General features: G+C 37.2%; 1 protein-coding gene across 3 annotated transcripts in view; it reads right to left on the reverse strand.

Annotated features, from left to right (window-relative positions):
* HEATR5B (HEAT repeat containing 5B) overlaps nucleotides 1-15,254 on the reverse strand; it is a 98,533-nt gene that overhangs the window by 38,714 nt on the left and 44,565 nt on the right. For all 3 annotated transcript variants that reach the window (XM_055539810.1, XM_055539808.1, XM_055539809.1), the window contains exons 21-24: nucleotides 12,510-12,679; nucleotides 6,930-7,074; nucleotides 2,702-2,941; nucleotides 1,669-1,920 (exon numbers count right to left, since the gene is read on the reverse strand). In XM_055539810.1, the coding sequence (XP_055395785.1) occupies nucleotides 1,669-1,920; nucleotides 2,702-2,941; nucleotides 6,930-7,074; nucleotides 12,510-12,679 (807 nt within the window). The remainder of the gene's footprint in view (nucleotides 1-1,668; nucleotides 1,921-2,701; nucleotides 2,942-6,929; nucleotides 7,075-12,509; nucleotides 12,680-15,254) is intronic.

Genomic DNA, 15,254 nt, shown 5'->3' on the forward strand with positions numbered 1-15,254 from the left:
GGAACTGGACCGTAAAGAGGACAGAATCCCAAAGAATTGATGCCTTCAAATAGTGGTACTGGAGAAGACTCCTGAAAGTCCCTTGCACAGCAAGGAGATCAAACCAGTCAATCGTAAGAGATATCAACCCTGAATATTCACTGGAAGGACTGATGCTGAAGCTCCAGTATTCTGGTCATCTGATGTGAACAGACAACTCATTGGAAAAGTACCTGATGCTGGGAATGATTGAGGGCAGAAGGAGAAGAGGGCATTAGAGGATGAGATGGCTGGACAGCATTATCGATGAAATGGACATGAACTTGGGCAAACTCCAGGAGATGGTGAGGGACAGGGAGGCCTGGAGTGCTGCAGTCCATGTGGTCGCAAAGAGTCAGACACGACTGGATGACTGAACAACAGAGGTTTATAACACCCTGGGATTTTCTGACCCACAGAACCATAACTTAATAAATTTCTGTTATTTTAAACCATTAAGTTTACAGTCATTTCTTACAATAACAACAGAAGACTAACACAACCAGCCTTTTCTACTTGGAAAACCCTCTCTCTTCCTATAAAATTCAGCTTCAATATGACCTCTTCTTTGAGGTTTTCCCTAGTTCTTCAGGAAATGAATAGCAATTTTTTATGTTCCCAAAGTACTCTATCCTTCCACTACTGGGAAATATAATTATTTGAGTGACAAATTTGTCTCTTTATCTTCTAGACTAGAACATCTTCAAAAGCACAGACTGTTATTTTTTTCCTTCTGGATCCCCAATGGACAGCAAAGAGCAAGTTTTGCTGACTATTTGATGAATGACATGATTAAAGACAATGTTCACAACATATTGTGCTTTACTGGTATCCTATATCAGATTCACATTTTATACACAGTGTAATACTGTTTTACTTTTTGTTTTTTAATCCATTACTGCTTCTTACACACAATAAAATAAACTAGGAGGCATTTTTAACATACAGACCTCAATACTGATAATACATACGATGTCTTCAGATATTTAAAAAAATGACAGGATGATGAAGAGACAACAAAGCATAAGATAAGAGAGTCTGTTACTCTACCACTTTCTCAGCTTCTCTGGATTTCTTCATTTGTAAGTGAAAATACTAAATCTGATGATCTCTGTAAATTCCATTTAATATCTGATCCAGGGGATATATGGTATAAAAGCTTACAAATGATCAAAAAGTAAAAGGTTTCAGTGATAAACAATTTCACCTTTTCAAAAATACGCAATAGCATTTCTGAAATCTGAGTTTAAAATCTGCCATGGCATTCACAAACTCTGACATTCTCCATGGCTGGGGACTGCAAAATGCACTGTATTTATTCACCTTAAACTTTTGCTAAAAGTAGGATAAGGTACCAAGGAAACACGTTACTGTCATCATTATGCTTAGGGCCATCATTATTCTTAGGATAAATGATTAAGATGAATGTATCTTAAGGTAGACAGATATATAACTTTGGCCCGCTTTCCTCAACTTACCTTCCAAACAGAGATCAGAAGAGAGACAGTATGTACAGAGGACAAAAAACAAAGGCAAAAAGCAAGGAAACTTACAATAAATGAAGAGCACAGTCTAAAGCATGTTACAAAGCAGTAAAATATTTCAAACCTATTAAAAAAATACTCTGGGGAAAAGAAGTACTGGATTTACTTGTAGGGTTTCGTAGTTTAGCAGAACGTGCCATGGCAAGATCAAAGTGAGCTTGGTCTGCATTCTCACACAGATTGATGATTCGACACAGGCAATCAGCAGCAAATACTCGAGTGGCCCAGCGAGGTGCCACAAAGGGCTTTGATTTATCTTCTTCTCCGAGTGTGGTAAACATGGTATCATCATCCATCTCATCTTTCTTCTCAAATTCCTCATCTTTTCCACTGCTTAAGGGAGTTGCAGTACTCATATCTGTAACAAGAGCAAAAGCACATTATAACAACCTCACGTATAGCAAAAATGATGCTTTAGATATAGCACTGTTTGAAGGTATCTAATTTAAAACCAGTAGAATTGGCAAGGTTCTTTTTAGAGAATCAATTAAAAAACCAAAGAGGGGGACTGGGTACAAAGCATGTAAGACAGGCTCAAGGATGTGATGTACACCACAAAGAATACAGGCAATAATTTTGTAATACATGTAAATGAAAAGTAACCTTTAAAAACTGTATAAAAATTAAAATAAATAATAAAAAGTTATCAGATATCACTTTGAAATTCAATAATATTGTTTTGTCTCCTTTGCATGTACTTTCACAATAATTATTTTTATGAAAGGTATGATTGTTGATCTGTTTATGATAGTAAAATAAAATTTCTCGTTAAATATATTTAATTAAAAAAAATAAAAACAGAAATGAAAAACCATGGAAAGAATAACAAAAATATTTACATATTTCACTACTTCTACATCTTATATTGAACAAGACAGTAATCTGGGATTTTAATATATGAAAATTAGTTTGAACTTAGTTATCTGCCAAAAAATAATCAGAGTTCATTAGTTGGTAATATAATTTAACCTTAATTAATCCCTTTACAGGGATTTATAGATTATAACTTATTAGTATTTAAAAATGTAGGTTCAAATTTAAATATATGTATGTATATCTCTATATGGTATATATCTATAGATATGTATCAAAAATAAATAATTTTCCTTATTTTAAGAATATATATATTAAATACATACCACTAGAAGCTGCTAGGACATCTTTACAAAGCATTAGCCAATGAGAAAGCTTTTCTACAGCCAGCGATGACAGCATATGTCCCAAAGTATCATGGATATCAGAACATAATTTTCTGTCTGTCTCCCGGTCTAGCATTCCAAAAAGAAGTCCCTCAAGACCAGTTTCTGTTATATTAACACCCTGATGCCGGCAATGGATATCACTTCGAGAACTTGCTCCAGGGGCAAAAGGACTAACATCTGAAAAGCAAATATTTCAAATGAACTTGTATAGGACTTTATTGTATACTAGTGGTAATAGTTATGTTAAAGACCATGATCTACATGTAAATTCACAATAACAACAAAACCAGTTAGCTATATACACAATTCAACTACGGTCTCCAAATTACATGTTTTTAGAATTAGAATTTAATCTGACAATGAAAGTAAAAACCCTGCTCTTTAAAACAGATTAACCTACAGTATTTTAAACAAATCTCCAAGGAATACTTGATAAATATATTCGATTTTAACAAGAAAAATGTGGGAAAGATATATTTTTAAATAGATTTAATCATCTGAAAAAATTATTGCTATATATGTTGGTTGAACAAATTGAAACTGAATCACTCCAAAGACATAATAAGGAGAGGCTTGCAGAAAACAGCCACAGTCAGGGGAATTCAAAGACAGCAGGAAATGGAAGGTTCTGAGGAAGTAACATTCTAGAGAGATGAAGCACAGAGGTCTGTTTTTCACTTAGCAGTATAGCGTGAATATTTTCCCCTAGCAGGAATTAGACTTCCACAACATGAATTTACATGAATATAGCAAATCACTGACTTTTGAGTACATTAACTGATTAACCACTGAGGAGGAATTCCTGAAAGAGGCTGGGTCAAAGGGTTAGTACAGTTTGAAAACTTGGAGGATACACTGACAAAAAAATCCTCCAAGGAAATTTGTGTGACTTTACATTTCTACCAGCAGTATAAGAAATCTCTTTTATTCATTCCTCTCCCAACACTGGTTAAAATCATAATTTTTAATCTTGCTCAGTTTTATAGAAGAAAAATGCTATCTTATGACTGTATTAAAATGTAACTATTTAATCATTAGAGGTTAAAGATATTTCATATGTTGGTATTGCTTCCTTGATAAAACACCTCTTTTGCATACTCTTGTGATATTTACAGATGCACTGAAGAGTTACCCTAGAAGGTCCCAGACTACCCTATGAAGGTCTGATATCACAGTTAGTCCTTGACTTACATCTGGGGATTGGGTTTCAAGAGAGCCCCATGATTTCCTGATAAAAGTGGCTGAGTATGCCTAAGTCATCTGTACCAACAATAGGGTTTATGCTGGACATCTGTTTAGGCTGAACAACAAACTTTCAAAAAATCTGAACTTCCAGTATATGCTAGGTAAATCATGCCTATTTGACTAGCCCCTAATAAAAACCTTAGGCACTGAGGGTCTAGCAAGCTTCACTGGAAGACAACATTTTACATGTGTTGTCACAACTCCTTGCTGGGGAATTAAGCATATCCTGTGTGAGTCCATGGGGAGTGAACTCCTGAAGCTTGTGCCTGGTCTGCTCTGGACCTCACTCCATGTACTGTCTCCCGTTGCTGATTTTGCTTTGTATCCTTCTGCTGTTATAAATCATAGCCATAAATGTGACTATATGCTGATGTATTGGAGAAGGAAATGGCAGCCCGCTCCAGTGTTCTTGCCTGGAGAATCCCAGGGACGGTGGAGCCTGGTGGGCTGTTGTCTATGGGGTTGCACAGAGTTGGACACAACTGAAGCGACTTAGCAGCAGCAGCAGCAGCAATAAATCACCAAACCTGGGTGTGGGGGGGGGGGGGGGGGCGGCGGCGGCGGTGTCTTAGGCCCCCTGGCACACATTTGTAAAAGCTTTAAAAATATTAAAATACAAATGCACACATTTTAATAAACAAAGGATATTTTGTGAATATTTTTCCCATTCTTAGTTTCTCTCAATATTGACTATGGTGACTGGCAGGAAAGTTTGGAAATTTTATTCAAAAGAATTCTGTAACTACTTTTGGTGCTATGTTTTCTCTCCAAAAAGCAGTAATGTTTACTGCTAGATTTTTTATAGTAAACTTCCTATACACTCTACAATACAGTGTGTGCTTGCTAACAGAGTTCTTATTTACACTATGCTAAAATTGAAGCTATTTTGGTATATTACTTCTTGATACCCAAGAAACTACTATGCATTAGGAAGCTCTTAAAAGTAGAAATTTTCTCTCACTATAGGGGAAATATGTCTGTCAATTAAGCTCTTAAAGTTCCCAAACCACCTACCCCTAGAACCAGAGGAAAAGTGAAGTGAAAGTCACTCAGTCGTGTCCGACTCTTTGTGACCCCATGGACTATACACTCCATGGTATTCTCCAGGCCAGAATACTGAAATGGGTAGCCTGTCCCTTCTTCAGGGAGTCTTCCCAATCCAGGGTTCGAACCCAGGTCTCCTGCATTGCGGGTGGATTCTTTACCAGCTGAGCCACAAGGGAAGCCCAAGAATACTGGAGTGGGTAGCCTATCCCTTCTCCAGGGGATCTTCCCGACCCAAAGATCGAACCAGAGTCTCCTGCATTGCAGGTGGATTCTTCACCAACTGAGATATCAGGGAATCCCCAGAGGGCAAATTATAACTGCAGGCTATACTTAAAACCCTTGGAAAAGCAAAAAGAACTGAAGAAAGTAAAGATCTACTTTTCACTACCCAAACATCTAGTGACATTTCATAGTTTAATTGGTTACTGTGGTCTTAACTTCTTCAAGGAAAAGTAACATCACAAAAAATTAACTATTGTCAGACATCAGAAGCTTTCAAGTATCCTCAAAATAGATCATTTCTCTTTTCAGAAGACCATTATGGATACAAGGCAATACCCCTTATACAGTTATAATATCCTTAAGGGATGGCAGAAGTGTTTTGACACTAAAAGCTACCCCCAAAATTTTAAGCTATGAAATTTTTAAAAGGTCAGTCAGTTCAGTCTCTCAGTCATGTCTGGCTCTTTGCGAACCCATGGACTGCAGCATGCCAGACTTCACTGTCCATCACCGACTTCCAGAGCTTGCTCAAACTCATGTCCATCGAGTCGGTAATGCCATCCAACCATCTCATCCTCTGTTGTCCCCTTCTCTTTCTGCCTTCAATCTTTCCAAGCATCAGGGTCTTTTCCAAGGAGTTAGGTATTCGTAACAGGTGGCTCGAGTATTGGAGCTTCAGCTTCAGCATCAGTCTTTCCAACGAATATTCAGGACTGATTTCCTTTAGGATTGACTGGTTTGAACTCCTTGTAGTCCAAGGGACTCTCAAGAGTATGCTCCAACACCACTGTTCAAAAGCATCAATTCTTTGGTGCTCAGATTTGAGTCCAACTCTCACATCCATACATGACTACTGGAAAAACCATAGCTTTGAATAGATGGACCTGTCGGTAAAGTAATGTCTCTACTTTTTAATATGCTCTCTAGGTTGGTCATAACTTTTCTCCCAAGTAGTAAGCTTTCTTATCTCTCCTTGCTATTCTTTGGAACTCTTCATTCAAATGGGTATAGCTGTCCTTTTCTGCTTTGCCTTTAGCTTCTCTTCTTTTCTCAGCTATTTGTAAGTCCTCTTCAGACAACCATTTTGCCTTTTTGCATTTCTTTTTCTTGGGGATGGTCTTGACCACTACCTCCTGTACAATGTCATGAACCTCCTTCCATGGTTCTTCGGGCACTCTGTCTATCAGAGTTAATCCCTTGAATCTGTTTGTCACTTCCGCTGTATAATCATAAGGGATTTGATTTAGGTCATACCTGGATGGTCTAGTGATTTTCCCTACTTTCTTCAATTTAAGTCTGAATTTTGCAATAATGAGTTCATGATCTGAGCCACAGTCAGCTCCTGGTCTTGTTTTTGCTGACTGTACAGAGCTTCTCCATCTTTGGCCGCAAAGAATATAATCTATCTGATTTCGGTATTGACCATCTGGTGATGTCCATGTGTAGAGTCTTTGTGTTGTTGGAAGAGGGTGTTTAGAAAGCTAAAAATGTAAAACTACCAAGAAAACTATATGGGAATTTTAAAAGTAACAAGTTTTATTTAAAAGAGTAAGAAAATTGATATTTCCATGCAAAAATGTTATTTAATAAGTAATACTCATTTTAAATATTAAAATTCTTAAAAAGAATATTGACTGATAACAGGACTTACTGGTACCACTGCTCTCTTTGTCCCCTGAATTTTTTGCCAGGCTCATGGCATATTCACATACTTCAGCTGCTTCTCTTTGAGCAAGTTGCCGGAGACAGGCCACAGCTGCTCGTCGAAGTAATAGATGGGAACTACACAGGTGAACCTGTAAACCATTATAATTTTAGACTTTTTTTAAAAAAGCTGTAATCTCATGTGTCTAATGAACATATATTAACATCTAATTTCTGAAGAGGCTCTTCATTTAACACCCTTATTTGTTTCCAATAGAACCAAATGATGGAATTTTCAAAAACTAGTAATACCAATAAAATATATAGAGTATTTTCATAGGCTACAAAAGAACTGCCCCAAGTCTTGGGTTAAAGATCATATAATATACATAGACTAAAACCCAGAAGGATCTTTTGCACATTTTATACACAGTCCTATTAAACTCTGTCACTGAATTTTTTTTTTTTTTTGGACCTAAAGAGTGTCATATTGAATGAAGTCAGACAGAAGGAGAAATACCATATGAAAACCCTTACATGTGGAGTCTAAAAAGAAATAATACAAATGAACATAAAACAGAAAGAGACTCAGAGTTAGAAAAAAAACTCATGGTTGCCAGAGGGAAGGGATAGTTAGGACTCTGGCAAGGTCATGTACACACTGCTATACTTAAAATGGATAACCAACAAAAACCTATTGTATAGCACACGGAACTCTGCTCAATGTTATGTGCTAGCCTGGATGGGCCTCAGAGGGGTTTGGGGGAGAATGGATATAGGCATATGCATGCTGAGTCCCTTTACTGTTCTCCTGAAACTATTAAAACATTGTTAATCGACTATGAAGTCACTCAGTAGTGTCCAACTCTTTGTGACCCCATGGACGACACAGCCCACCAGGCTCCTCTGTCCATGGAATTTTCTAGGCAAGAATACTGGAGTGGGTTGCCATTCTCTTCTCCATGTCACTGAAATATATAAAGTGCAGAGATCAAGTGTACCATATGAAAAGTCACGGGGTAGAGCACACAGTAAGAACTGAAAGTAAAGGAAGGTACATATTAAAATAAAGAATTAAAATTAAGCAAACATAAGTATCTGAAAAGAACTGCAAAACAGAATTCTTTTGGTATAGAATATTTTTCATTTCAAAAGTTCCTGAAAGAATCACTATAGTACACTCTAATATATGATATAAACCATAAGACATACCACTGCATAATAATTAAGAGCTAAGGCTCCAGTTGCCAGACTGGGTTTAAATCACACACTTACTCCTGTGTGATCTTAGGGAAGTTACCTAACCTCTCTGTGCCTTGTTTGCTCATATATGAAATGAGGATAGCAATTTCCCACAGGAATATAGTGAAAATAAAATAAGTTAAAACAAATATTTTATTTAGAACAGTAGATGATACATAGTAAATCATATAATAGATAATAAATCTATTATCACTCAATCTATCAATCTGATTCATCAAGCAAATATTAAACTCTGCTCCATATGTTGCTTTTTAAGCAAGGAAGCAAGACATTTTAGAAAGAATCTCATCCAGAAATGATGGAGGAGAAAATAATTATATGGAAGACATCACTCCTTCACAATGCTAGATAATGTATTTTTATGCTGTTAATATAGCATTTGTAGCTCATTTTTGCATAAAGCTCACAACTATTGAAATTATACCAAGTATTAATATATATATATATATATATATATATAACTGAGGAGAGAAAACCTAACAGATCAGATTTTTTTCAACATAATGTTTTCTTTTGTCTTCCTAAAAATAATGACATTTTAAAACTTTCAAATATCCTATAGGTAAGATTAAGCATGGTCATATGACACAGAAGGAACAAATCTCTCAGAGTTTTGCTTTTTTATCGGTACAGACAGGTCCTACCTATCTTATGCAACTGTGGAAAGACCAAAGGATTAAACATATATGAAGCAGAACACCATATAATTTCATTTAATTACAACTAAATAGAATTGTAGCTAAGAAAATACACTCAACAAATCCTGGGTCGAAGTGAAAGAAATAAAATATTTCAAGGTTTACATAATGTTTTCAAAAACTCAGTTTTAACAATCCTGAAGTCACTTCCCCACCCCTCCATTTCAACATCTCTGATATGCTGCTACTGCTGCTAAGTCACTTCAGTCGTGTCCGACTCTGTGCGACCCCACAGACGGCAGCCCACCAGGCTCCCCCATCCCTGGGATTCTCCAGGCAAGAACACTGGAGTGGGCTGCCATCTCCTTCTCCAATGCATGAAAGTGAAAAGTGAAAGTCAAGTTACTCAGTCGTGTCAGACCCTCAGCGACCCCATGGACTGCAGCCCACCAGGCTCCTCCGTCCATGGGATTTTCCAGGCAAGAGTACTGGAGTGGGGTGCCATTGCCTTCTCTGTCTCTGATATGAGAGATGCAAAATATCACTGATGGTGTTTTGCAGCCACTGTTAACCAGGTAACAATTAAGTTGTATTTGTTTGGAAACTTTAACACTTTCTGGTAAAATCCATAAAATATTCAGGAAAAAAACATATTAAATTTGATAAAAAAAAAATGTGGATTCATGCAAACTTCTTAGCTACTCAGATATAATCACAATTTACTATGACATCTATCAGTAGAGCCTGGTGTAGCCTTTTCTTGAATTTTATACAAATGGAACCATGAAGTCTGTTCTCTTCTGTGTTTGGTTTCTTTTTAGCAATATGTCTGTTGGACTCATCCACGTGATTCCATATAATAGGAGTTCATTCACTTTTATTGTTGCATAATATTTTATTGAAGAATTACACCCTAATCCACTCTGCAGAATGGAGCACATTTTGGCTGTTTCTGTTTTTTTGGTTAGCACAAATAACCCAGGAATGAAAATTCCTGAGGACTTTTTTTTTGGCACACATGTGCATGCATTTCTCTCAGGTATTTACTTTAGAGGGGAGTTGCTGGATTATATTGTATGCATACTTTCAACTTTTATAGATTATGCCTCACTGTTTTCCAAAGAAGCTTCTTTTTTCTTCCTTATATTCCACAAACCTTAGGAACACTGTGCTGCTTGCTCCTACATTAGGCCTCTAGTTAGTTAGTGTTAATCACTCAGTCATGTCCAATTCTTTGTGATCCCATGGACAGTAGCCTGCCAGGCTCCTCTGTCCACGGAATTCTTCAGGGAAGAGTAATCGAGTGGGTTGCCATTCCCTTCATTAGGCCTCTGTGAAGTGAAGTTAAAGTCGCTCAGTCTTGTCTGACTCTTTGCGACCCCATGGACTATACAGTCCATGGAATTCTCTAGGCTAGAATACTGGAGTGGATAGCCTTTCCCTTCTCTAAGGGATCTTCCAAACCCAGGGATCGAACCCTGGTCTCCCACACTGCAGGAGGATTCTTTACCAGCTGAGCCACAAGGGAAGCCCAGAAAGTCCTGTTATTTAAACCATACGTCATCTTGCTAACCTATCCCTTCTTGTGCCTGCCATGTATTTATATTCTGGACAATGAGATATCCCTGCTCTGTCACTGACAACGTGGGCATTTAGCTCAAGTCTTTTTCTCACTGACATCTCCTACAATCATCCCAGGTAATGTACTTGCTGTGTGCAGAAAAGATCTGGACAGGAGAATGACTGATCACATGGTTATAAAAAGCACCTACTTGCCAGGAGGAAAATAAAAGTAATCCAGAGTGGTGGCTGTTCTTGAAAAAACACATTTGAACAGTTCTATCATATACATTTTAATATTTTTATATAATTTCATTAAGATTACTGTGGAGAAACTTACCTCTTAATAGATTTGCTGAAAAAAAAAACCACCTCATTTGTGTTAGGTATTACACATGGTATCACATAGTATGGTCTCTTCTGGTGGCAATGGCTGAATAGAGATGAACATGAAGTTTACAAAAATCAGCCCTGATTTCACTAATTTGGATGAATCCATGTGTGAACTATTTTTTTAGAGAGTGTCAAAAGATTTGGTAATGAAGACAGCTCAAAGGGCATTTGGTAATGTGGAATCAAGAGAGCCACTCCAGTGGCCCTCTTTTTCATCTTTTATCTCCCATCCCATCTCCTTCCCAGATTTTTGGAAAAGATTCAGTAGAGCGCTTCAATATACCGTGTAACAAAACCCTTGATGCTCTGCTAAAAAAATCATTTTGGATACATTATTTTCCATTAACACAGGACACTCAGTGTGTTCCCTGTGGCTTACTGATAACCTCCACTGAGCTAAAAAAGTTCACATTATTACTTGACCAGATCCTCTTAAATATGTTCCATCTCATAAGGAAAACTTTCATAGTATAATTATATTTAAGGAGAAAAAAATGCACAGAGGACCCAGACAACTGAGGAGTGTGTGTCTGAGTCTTCATCACATTTATCAGTTGCCTATCAGAGCTGCGCTTCCCAAGTGGCTCAGCAGTAAAGCATCTGCCTGCAATGCAGGAGATGTGGGGTTTGAGCCATGGGCCACGAAGAGTCTCTGGAGTAGGAAATAGCAACCCACTCCAGTATTCCAGCCTAGAAAATTCCACGGACAGAGGAGCCTGACAGGCTACAGTCCATGGGGCTGCAAGGACTCAGACACTACTGAACACACACACACACCAGAGCTGTATCATGTAACAAGTTCACCACGCTCAAGAGATGCCATCTGTGCCCTGAAAACTTGGGTGTTAGGCCATGGCTTTTGACAGGATGGCACATAGCTTGTTGCAGAATGCAATCTGGTGTATACTATTAATTGACTATTTTCTTTGTGGATGTTCTTTGTAAACATTTCACATGCACCTGGTTTCCACGCGTGGCACATTCAAACTCCTTGAAGGTGTGGGACTGATTCCCCCTAAATAATTGTCCAGCTTCATCCTGTGCCCTTATGACCCACCTCCCCCTTTTTCCTCTCAGCCTCTGACTAAACGATTCCTTAAATGCATTCCCTCCTTCCCATCTTAGGACCTTTCACATATTTTTCTTTCTGTGTAAAAATAGATGCTGTTACTCCAATATTACACTTTTCCCCAAACTAACTCCTATTTATCCTACAGTTTGCATCTTATATATCATTTTTTCAAGGAAATCTTTTCTGAATGCCTGGGTTATGATAGGATCCTCTGTTTATATGCTTGCCTGTAGTCTTTTCTAGCATTTATTGTAAATAATCATTGTTGACCATGTTAACAACACTTTTCTTTAATATTTTCCTTTTGTGCTATGTATAATGATTTTTGTACATTTTTTTAAAAAAAGAAAAAAACTTTTATTCTTAAAGCTGCATCCAAGAGATTCCACTCTCTGTACAACATACTTGCCTAGCTTTGAGGTATGTTTGGTCCAGAGAAAGTCCTCTGGACCTTATTTAACAGTTCATTAAAATATTTCCTAAAAGGTGAAAAAGAAAATCAGTGAATAAAATGAACAGTCATAAAGTGATTACTGAAGCTGAAACTCTAGAATGCACAATCCAGGAAATTTACTTTTTTTGCTTTGCTCTAGTCTGAACTTTTAGAAAACAAATTTTGGGTTCCTAAACAAATAAAAGAATGAAACAGCTTTATACTTACACAAAGGCTAGGAACAAGACTGGATAAATTGACATGTCGTGGTGCAAACATGTGAAGCTGCTGAAGGCAAGATATGGCAGCTGCCTGGACCAGAGAATCTGAATGGTCCTGGGTTATCGCACAACCCACCAAACAAGAAGAACGGATTGTAGAAATTGTTGCTCCATTCCCTAAGAGCAAAGTAAAAGACAACATAAAATACAATGATTTTATTATTAGTATCACCAAAAATATTCCTAGAAAATAACTACCTTCTAAGTAACCCCTTTCCAAATAAACACACAAAAAAGTATACCTGAAACTAACACCACACTGTAAATCAACTGTACTTCAATTAAAAAAAAAAAACTATGTTGAATTAACATTAACTAGTACATTTGCTCTATTGTAGATTTGATACTACAACTATTAAAAATCACTATAGGGGGTGGGGAAAAAAAATAAAAATAAAAAAAATAAATAAAAATCACTATAAGAAATGCCCTTATTTTTTTTCCCCTTACATTTTAACAGCTTACATTTTATCAAGCAAATAAAATCTATAGAACAAGAGTCAGCAAACTTTTCTTAAGAGGGCCAATATTTTTTATTTTGCTTGCCAGGAGGCAAAATCCACACTACTCTATGAGGGAAGTGCCTACATAACCACTTATAAACAATTCTCACCTCATGGGTTGTTAAAAAAAAAAAAAAAGAGACCAAACAACCAGGCATCTGACAGATTTGGCCCATGGATCATAGGTAATTTGCCTAACCTGCCTGTCCCCTATTATAAGAAAGTCATCCCCTAAATTCCTCTCCTTGAAAGCCAACGTCAAAAAAGACGTTACTTCTTAAACAATGTAATGTACAGCATAGCAATACTGTGATAACTATATGGTAACAGACAGCTACTAGACGTAAAGTGGCAATCAATTCATAATATATATAAATGCTGAAATACCAAGTAGTACACCTGAAATGAATATAGTAGTGTGTATCAACTATGATTCAATCAAAATTTAAAAAGGAGTCACTTTTAAGATAAATAACCCTCTTTCTGATGGTTTTGTAAACAAAAATTCTGTAAAATATATACAAACGATTTCAAAACACAACAGTTTATGAATGACAATAATGCATCTTAGATTTACCTAGCTTTATATTTATCCTCTGATAAACTATATTGTCTTTTTGTTTCCTTTGGAAGAGCCAAAACATTCCTTATTCTCCGGTTCTTTTTCAAATAACAGTACCACCTCTGTGATAAAATAATGTCAAATCCTATTTTGCTAGTAAGATTAACAGCAATTTTTAGGAGAGACAGGAAAAATAAATTGTGTAGTATTACACACTGTCTAGATAAAAATGTCTTAGCTGCCAAATATAAGTGATTTAAAATTTTTACCAATGCAGAACAAATTTTTTTATATAAAGACCAAACAGGGCTTCCCTAGTGGCTTGGTGGTAAAGAATCCACCTGCCACGCAGGAGATATGGATTCAATCCCTGGGTCAGGAAGATACCCGGAGATGGAAACAGCAACCTACTCCAGTATTCTTGCCTGGGAAATCCCACAGAGGACCCCGAAAACTACAATCCACAGGGTCGCAAAGAGTTGGACATGCCTTACCAGACTGAACACACACACTCACCCAGAGACCAAACAAGGAAATCACAGAGTTACACAAGAGTCATATTCTAGTTTGACATACACAGGCCTCACCACCATATCAGAAAGCACTTGGTAGACACCTACACTTAATCAAGGGCACATATTTATTCTCTCTACATACCTGTGATACTCACTGGAAGAAAGAAATATCGACCTTATCAAAGAGGACACCGAGATCAAGATAGAGACACGTATAAATCATATATTTTTCAATTCCTAGCATTCCTCAAGATCCTTTCTTGTTTCACTTCCCTCTTTTTTTTTAAAGTAACTATCTGAATGGAGGCAATAAAGCATAGTAGTTAAGAATGCAGGCAAACAGGCAAAGGAAATTTACCTGAGATTGACCTCTGATTCCAACCACTCATTGGCGGGTGTATGTGTGTGTGTCTCTATGTGTGTGCTCAGTTGTGCATGGACTACAGCCTGTCAGGCTCCTCTGTCAATGAAATTTTCCCAGCAAGAACACTGGAGTGGGTTGCCACTTCCTTCTCCAGGGGATCTTCCCGAACCAGGGACTGAACCTGCGTCTCCTGTGTCTCCTGCACTGGCAGGTGGTTTCTCTACCACTGTGCCACCTGGGAAGCCCTCACTGGCTATAGAATATATGTAAAACCTTGCGAAAGTGCTTAACCTTTCTCAGCCTCAGTATTTCATCTGTAAAATGGAGAGATATACCTTTATCAGGATTGCTGTTAGAATCAAATGAGATAATATATATAAAAAGCTAGACTCACTGAAAGATTTAATAAATAGTAGGGGGAAAAGAGAAAGCTCTGAAAGTAGCTCATATATTTTACATAAATTCACAATAATTTTCTGACCTGAGTGTTTAAGTTAACCATTTGTAGAATTATTTCAGTGGAAGTACACGGTAAGAATTTGGGCCTTAGGATCACAAATCTGCTACTCCTCGGTTGAATGACTTGAGGCAAGTTACTTAACTTCTCTGAGTTTAATTCCTGAGAGAAAATAATATATTTCTTAAGAGTTAAAAAAAAACAAAAAAGTGAAGCTAGAGTCCATGAAGACAAGTGGATGGCACCTCAGGCCAAAGGAACTCCACTTTCACCTTTGACTTCATAGGGCTC

This window comes from Bubalus kerabau, chromosome 11 (genome assembly GCF_029407905.1).
Source record: "Bubalus kerabau isolate K-KA32 ecotype Philippines breed swamp buffalo chromosome 11, PCC_UOA_SB_1v2, whole genome shotgun sequence".
Classification (NCBI taxonomy): domain Eukaryota; kingdom Metazoa; phylum Chordata; class Mammalia; order Artiodactyla; family Bovidae; genus Bubalus; species Bubalus kerabau.